We start from the raw sequence: 8,098 nt of genomic DNA, 5'->3' as shown, positions 1-8,098 counted from the left end.
CCCACCCCCTATTCCCCCATCCCATCCCGCCTCTGTGGCAGGGCACTCCCTTTTGTCCTCTCTCTCCTTTTGGGTGCTGAGGTTTGCAAAAGAGGCATTGAGTGGCAATCATGTTCGGTCTATAGTCTACTTCCAGCATGCATCTGCCATCCTGGGAGGATCCTCCCAACACCTTTCCTTGGTGTTCCCTTCTCTATCTGAGCTGCCTTTTCCCCTAGCACGCGTGGCTGGCCTTCAAGCCATGGAGTGAACCTCCTGGTACTTATCTCGACTGAAGGAGCATTTTGTGGTATTCTTCGTACGGGTCCTTTACCTCCGTAGTTAAGCTGATTCCGAGGCACTTGATTTTCTGGGGCATGTTCGTAAATGGGGCTGTTTTTTTCATATCACTTTATTCTCTCTCATTATTTGCTTATAGGAAATCCATGGACTTTGGGGCATTATTTTATAACCTGTGACCTTACTATACAAGTCTATTGTTTCTAGTAGCTTCTTGGTAGAGTCTTTAGGGGTCTCTAAGTATAGTATCATCTAATCTTTGAGAAGCGAGCAAAACTATGAAGTGGAGCAACGAAAACCTCTTTAACAAATGGTGCTGGCCAAACTGTACAGCTACACGCAACAAAAGTAGGCTCAGACCTCTACCTAACACCACGCACAAAAGTCAGATCAAAATGGATTAAAGACCTCAACATCAGACCAGAATCCATCAGGTACACTGAAGAAAAGGTCGGAAAACCTTCCATGACCCATGAAACCCAAGGTATCTTCAAAAATGAAATGCCACTGACCAAACAAGTGGAAGCAGAGATAAACCAATGGGCCTATCTTAAACCAAGAAGCTTCTGCACCTCAAAAGAAACAGCAACCAGGATACAAAGACAGTCTACAGAATGGGAAAGGGCATTCACCCAATACCTTTCTGATAAGGGGCTAATATGAAGGAAATACAAGACACTAGTAGAATTGTACAAGAAAAAAATCCTCCAAGCCCATCAAAAATGGGGAGAAGAAATGAACGGAAGCTTCCTCACAAAAGAAATACAAATGGCCAAAAGGCACATGAAAAAATGCTCTTCATCACTAATTATCAGGGAGATGCAGATCAAAACAACAATGGGATATCATCTCACACCACAGAGGCTGGCACATATCCAAAAGAACAAAAGCAACTGGTGTTCGCATGGATGTGGGGAGAAAGGGACTCTCCTTCACTGTTGGTGGGAATGCTGACTGGTCCAGCCCTTTGGGAAAACAATATGGGCATTCCTTCACCAACTAGAAATTGAGCTTCCATATGACGCCGCAATACCACTTCTGGGAACATACTGCAAAAAAAGCACAGCAGAAATGACATCTGCACCTGGATGTTCATTGCAGCACTGTTCACAATAGCCTGAATCTGGAAACAACCTGAGTGCCTGGGAACAGGCGGCTGGTTAAAGAAACTTTGGTACATCTACACAATGGGATACTATGTAGCTATTAGGAAAGATGAAGTCATGAAATTTGCTTTTAAGTGGATGGCCGTGGTGAGTACCATGCTAAGTGATATGTATCAGAAAGAGAGGGACCGACATAGAATGACTGTACTCATTTGTGGAATATAAAATATCATAATATGAAGCTAACAGCCAAGGACAGTAGGGACAAGGGCCAGGAAAAGTAGCCCACCGTTGGAAACCTGCCTTATGAGCTGGGGAGAAGGCAGCTGAGATAGAGAAGGGAACACTAAGTCAATAACAGTTGGAGGGATCGCTCGGCATGGGAGATAAGTGCTCAAAGTAGATAATAGACCAAACACGATGGCCTCTCATTACCTGTAATCTGTGCTGCAAACTATAATCGCCATGAGTAGTGAGAGAAAGAAGGCAATTGTCTGCCATAAAGGCAGGGGGAGCGTGGCACAGGGTGGGGATACTTGGGGACATTGGTGGTGGAAAATGTACACTTGTGGAAAGATGGCTGTTGATCATTATATGACTGAAACTCAAACATGAATGTTTTGTAACTGTAGCTCGTGGTGATTTAATAAAATAAAAATAGTAAATAGAACCTTGCTGGTGGGGGATGTGGTAAAAAAGGGACTCAGATCCACTGCTTGTGGAAATGTTGTTGGGTGGTTCAAGCCCCGTGAAAACAGTATGGAGAATCCTCAGTAAACTTAGAAGTGTGCTTCACTAGGTCCCAGCAATTCCACTTTTGTGCATCTACCCTCCCCCAGGACTTAAAACTATTCATTTAAAAGGCCATATGTACACCATTATTCGTCGTTGCAGTCAGTACAATAACCAAGGTGTGGAATCAACCCAGGTGTCCAATGACAGATGAACGGATTTTGATGATGTGGTATACGTAATTAATGGAGTACTATGTAGCGGCAGGGAACGATGAAACCAAGCAGTTGGCTGCCACCTGGTTGGAACTTTGAGCTACCAAGTTGATTGAAGTAGGCCAGAAAAAGAAAGACAAACACAGGATGATTTCTCTCATCTGTGGTATATAGAATAAGTGGATGAGGAAATGTAATGCAGTAAAGGGAGGATGCCCAAATCACCTTGACCCCAGAGCTTAGGAGGAGAGGACATAAGAGCAAAGAATGCAAGAGGAAAGAAAGAAGGTGAGAAAGGGAAGTAATGAGGAACAGGGATCAGCACTTCAGTCATACTGATGATGCGAGATAGTGGTAGAGTTATACATTCAGAGCACAGACTTAAGACGGAAACCATGAGATCTAACTGCAACCACCGAGTTTTTAATGCACCCGTCAAAGTGGCAAGTGGGGGTGAGCGGGGTGGTTGAAGAGATGCAGTATGGAAACACTGGTGGAGGGAAGTTGACACTGGTGTTGGGATTGATGTTGGGATATTATATGCTTAAAATGCAACTCTCAATTACTTTATAAATCTCAGTTCTTTGAATCGCAAATAAATAAAATGATACGACATGCAAATAAAAGAAGAAGGAAGAAAAGAATAAAATACTGGCAATTTGGCAATTAATTGCACATGTTGATTTTGCAGAAACTGGACATACACGTTGTATGGAGGGAACGCAGGTGTTACATTCACTCCACAAAAGAGCTGGCCAGTTCCTTGGGGCTCACTTTCAGGAAAGACAAGTGCCTTATCCTCGTCCTACCAGGACCCTCTGAGCAGTGAGCCTGAAACGCTGACAAGGAGGCAAGTCAGTAGTGCGTGGACGAGGAAGAGGTGGGACTAGAGCTCAGCGAGCGCCATCTTGTCACGTGACAGACTTCCGTTCGCCAGGTTCCCGCAGTGTGTGCTGGGCCTTTAAGCGAAGGCCCTCCCTCTTATTGGTCAGGGCGCAGAGCACAGAGGGCCGGCGGGAGAGGTTACTGGCCAATGAGAAGGAGGCAGCAGCGGTGGCTAATGACATCACAATCATGCGCAGAGGGACCCCCCCCCCCCGCCCCCTCCATAGCCTGCGGTGGCCGGTTGGTCGCCATAGGCAGCGGGTCGCCTGTGGCCCGGGGCCAGTTCGCTGAAGGCTCACCTCTGCCTCCAGGAAGGAGTAGGCCCGTCCCCTCCCCAGTCAGGGCTACCTAGACTGGAGCATGAGTTCCCCGGAAGATGAGGACAAAGCTGAGGTGACATTGTGTGGAGTGAATGTGGGCCCCAGGAGTGAGGAGCCGGTCAGGTTTTTGAGAACAGGCCCCAGAGTCCCACCCACACCCGGCCTAGGCGTAGGCCAGACGGTGCCCCCAAGGGGCAGCACGGAGGGAGGGTTCCAGGGCCCCCGGGCTTCCGACTATGGGTCCCAACTGATGGCAGTGGGAGAAGCAGTGCTTTGTGACCCAGAAGGCCTTCTTGGCATCACTGCGCTCCGTGGTGATGACATCAGGGATGAGGAGCGTCCTGACCTGATGGCCCTAATGCCCACGTTTACCGAGGAGTCCGAGGCAGCCAGGGAGCCGCCGCCGGTGCTCCACCAAGAGCCACGGGATGTCCGCAGAAACCCATCCCCAGTGAGCTGCTGGGATGAGAACTCCGCCCGTTGGCAGGGGCTCAATTCAGTGGTCTGTGCTAGGCCCCCATTCCCTCCTGACCTAGTAGAAGTGCATCCGGCCGCTGCCAGCTCTCGCAGCCTCAGTGGGCCCAAGGGAGGCCAAGATGGGAGGCTGACTAGGAGAGGCTCTAGGGGCCGGTTGAATGTGCCGAAGGCCCTTCTGCAGAGGGCCCCTTCTGCAGAAGGCCTGACCAAGCTGGCTTCTGAACTTGACTCGCCAGATGACTTCAATGAGGCCCAGAGGGCGAGAGAAGGGAGAGGGGCCACCAAGGGCGGGGCCTCCAGGGAAAGGGGCCCAACTAGCACCCGGAGCCCTGACAATTCTAGAGATGCGCACAGGCGCGCCAAGTTCCCTGGTCGGGAGAACTTGTTTTACATGCAAGGGTCCATGCCTCCCTCCCCTCCGCGAAGAGTGCCCGTACCTCTGGAGAGGCAGGCTGCAGGAGGTCGGGAAACCTCTCCTGGCAAGAACTGGCTGAATGTGGTTGTGGGGAAGGGACGGGGCAGGCCCAGCTACTCTGGAGTGTCCCTAGAAACCAGCCTGCCGCTAGGCACTTCTAGGAGTGCGATCCAAGAGAAGAAATCCCTCGGGGCTCCCTCCAAATTGGCCCTGGGGAGGTCCGGTCCTTCCTGGGCACAGAGAGCGTCAGCAGCTGCTCCAGAGTCTTCCACATTCCCACCAATTCCTGGTGCCAAAACGCTTGGGAGGTCTGAGCGGCATTCCTTGCTGCCTCTGCCAAGCAAGCAGCCTAAGCACACTTGTACCAGTGGCAAGAAATCTGTGGCCAGGAAGCCAAGAGAGTGTGAGCAGTTGGCCAGAGATGATGACTCGAAGAGAGAGACATCTCCCAAGGGCCAGGTGGGTCGAGATCCTCCTCCTGCCTCCACACCCTTTCCTTTCCTCACCCCTTCTCTCTACCTTGCTCCCTCTGTCTTACCCTCAGGGCAGGGGGTGCCGGGATCATTAGGATGCCAGATGTGGCACGTTTGGATAGGGAGAAAATGACAATCGCATCCTGTAGGCCAGAAGACGTTCTCCAACCTGGCAGGTTTCCTGCCTCCCCTCACCCCCTGGGAGGGAGGGGTGGAAGATGGTTTGCTTTAGGGCAATTCTGCAAAAACTAGGCCCCTGACATTCCTACTTCCTGTTACCTCCCACAGCCTACCCTGGACTGGGCCTGGCTGCTTTCAATATCCTTCTGTTCTTCCTGAGTCTGCCTCCTGGACTGCCTGAGGGCCTGACTAAGCAAGACAGTGCTCTCAGGATTATCCTCTGAATTCCCTCTCTCCTTCCCTGCCTCAGCCTCGCCCCTACAAATACACCTCTAGTTGTATTAATTCCATGGAGAATATCCTGTTGTAGATCCAGACAAGCAAGCCAAAGCAATCTGGCCAGAGCATGCGTTTTGCAGAAGGCAGCAGCGGCAGCCTCAGCGCTAGAGCTCAGCGAGCTCCAGGGAACCCTCAGGCCTTGGTTCTGAGCCAAGGAGACATCAGCATCAGACGACCTGCTCGCTCAGGTGAGTTTGTGGGTTTGCTAGCAGTGGAAGAAGGCGCGGGGGAGAGGGAAAATGCTGCCTCTGTGCTTGTGGGGGATCTCAGCCTTGCCTACCTTGGAAGTGTGCTGACGGGAACCGAGATTCGCAGAGGACAGCGTGCAGCCCCGTCATCCTTCCCCTGGGCTGAGTGGCCAGGGTGTTCTGTAGCAGTGTCGCTCACTGCAGCTGGCATGTGGACTTTCAGGGGGAACCGAGCCTTTCCTGTGAAGTAAAAGGAAGGCAATAGGCAATAGGCCCTCCCGTTGATCGTCGATTTTGCTCGAGCGGGCCCAGTAACGTCTCCATTGGAGACTTTGTTGTTACTGTGTCTGGCATATCGAATACTCTCGGTAGCTTGCCGGGCTCTCCGAGAGGGGCGGAGGAATCGAAAAAGGAAATAGCCGACAATAAATATATTTGCTATAAAGAAATAAATATATGCTCAGCCACCCTGCTTACCTCAGTGGCGGACTGTGGCTGCAGCTGTGTGAGTGTCTAAGCCAAGGCAAGCTCGCTGGGGAACACAGTGGCAGAGGGGTCTCTGCATGTCTCCATGGGACATTCTGGAGCTGCTGTGCAGGGCAGAGGCCCCTCATTGCCGGCAGAGGGAGATGCTGTCTCATGTTACAGCCCTGTAGACACTTCCCACCCTAATCTGAGCCTTGGATGCTGGAGTGTGTGTTTCTCTTTCAGGGCACCAGGAACAACCCGAATATTCCCCAGGACCAGAACCTCTGCCCCAGTCCCCTGGAGGAACGGACTGCCCTCGGGTAATGCTTCCTCTGGCTCCTAGAAACACAGACCGAGAGCAGATAATGCGCTCTGAGTCAGGGTTAATCTGTGTCCCCCATGCCATGCCCCACAATACAGGGTACTATATTGTGCAATATAGGGTTCCAGGAGGACCCCGTGTCACTAAGACACTGGCTTTGTGGTGCAAGGACAGGGATGGGTGGTGGGCGGAGGGGGAGAGAGGAGGCCAGAGTGTGCTAATCTTTTCTCTTTCCCCCCTCTCTGCTGGACTAGTGTGCTGTGCTGCAGACTGAAGTAGCAAAGCTCAAGAAGAGAATCGGTATGAGGACCTGCTGGCTGGGTCAGGGACATGGAAGGGTGCTGGGTCTTAGTGCCCTGTATCGGGAGGGGGTGGGGCTTCCAAGGACTGGGAAGGCACCAGATGCACACGCCCTCAAGGAAACAAGGTTCCTTGGAGAGGAGAACCCAGCAGGCCGAGTCCGGGGCCCTTCCCTGCATTGACGGCTAAGTGTGTGTTTGTGAGGGGAGGCCAAGTCTTGCCTAGCCTCTCTGTTTGCTTTGCCAATGAAAATGAGCCCTGGGGATCTTGACCTGTCTCAAGAGACCCAGCAGGTCTGGAGCTCTGGCACCTATCTTGCCTTTAACAGCCCAGGTATGGCTTTCACAGTGTTTCCTAATGGAGGAATTTGTTTGACAAGTTTCAAATGGTTCTCGTGTACCCAGTACATTTTGTTGCCATTTAGAAAACTTTTGCGCATTGAATGGATGTGATGGTTGAGTGTGTCAATCCCAGATGGAGGTGGAGCTGGTTTCAGGTTGCAGGGGTAGGCATCTCCTCTGGGGTGCCAGGGGCCCGGGGGATCTCAGATCCCTCCCTCTGTCTGGAGTCTGGAGTGGCTGTTCATGCATCTTTCTTTTTCAGCTGACTTGGAGACCCTCGCTGACAGATTACAGGACCTCTTGAGTGAGTGTTACATAAACCGTGCACCTTCCCTTAGTATGTACCGGGCTGCTAGCAAGGCTGCGGGCTGGCCGTAGTGGAGGCCCTTCTCTGACCGTGCTCTCTTTCTCAGGCTGAAGGACCGCTTTCGTGTGGAAGAAGCCGCGTTCGGAGCGTTCAGAGCCCTGGAGCTACAGACAAGCTGATCGCTTTCAATTCTGCCTGAACCTGCTCCTTGTTCATTAGACCCTTTGACGTCCTGGTATAAAGACAGTTCATAATTAAAGTGCTTCTCATGTTCTGTGGTCTGCCCTCTCTCTGGGTCAGGATGGGGATATGCTCCATTTCAGAAGGTCTTCCAGGTCAGCACCTCCCACATTCTGCACTTGCCCTTTTCCCCGTGAGCACTCCGGGCCTGCCCCCCGAGCAAGAGCCCTACCATCAGGCCCCTGCCATGCCTGGGTCTGGCTTCTGCATCATCTATGCCTACCCTCTGGAGGGTCTCCTCTCTCCTCCCTGCAGGTTCACTGCATGCTCTCACCTAACTTCCTCCTCCTCTTTGGGGGTGTCACGTTTCCCATTTTTCACCACTCTGCCCTTCCATATTCAACCAGAACTCAGGATCCCCTTCCAAACTCCAGTCCCTCTTCTCAGCCCTCAAAGGAACCACTGGTCTGCTTCTCTCGCCTCACCCTGCTTTTGGTGTCATGACCACTCTTGACCTCTCTGTGGCTGGCAAACATCCTGCACCTGTGCTTCAGCGGATAGTAAAAGAGCACATTTAAGCTTGCATCAACCACCCCCCACCCCTGGCCCCCACCACCAACCACCACCTTCT

At 51.9% G+C, this 8,098-nt stretch overlaps 1 protein-coding gene across 1 annotated transcript; it reads left to right on the top strand.

The window, feature by feature from the left end:
- Positions 1 to 3,577: 3,577 nt before the first annotated feature.
- Positions 3,578 to 5,800, top strand: LOC130038098 (uncharacterized protein CXorf49 homolog). The gene is made up of 2 exons (XM_056130033.1): positions 3,578 to 4,888; positions 5,393 to 5,800. The coding sequence occupies exons 1-2, from the start codon at positions 3,578 to 3,580 to the stop codon at positions 5,798 to 5,800; spliced, it is 1,719 nt and encodes a 572-aa protein (XP_055986008.1).
- The last annotated feature ends 2,298 nt before the right edge of the window (positions 5,801 to 8,098 follow it).

The sequence above is a fragment of the Sorex fumeus genome, unplaced genomic scaffold (genome assembly GCF_029834395.1).
Source record: "Sorex fumeus unplaced genomic scaffold, SorFum_2.1 ptg000073l, whole genome shotgun sequence".
NCBI classification, from domain to species: domain Eukaryota; kingdom Metazoa; phylum Chordata; class Mammalia; order Eulipotyphla; family Soricidae; genus Sorex; species Sorex fumeus.
Note: the sequence above shows the minus strand (reverse complement) of the source record. Positions and strands in the feature narration are given on the sequence as shown.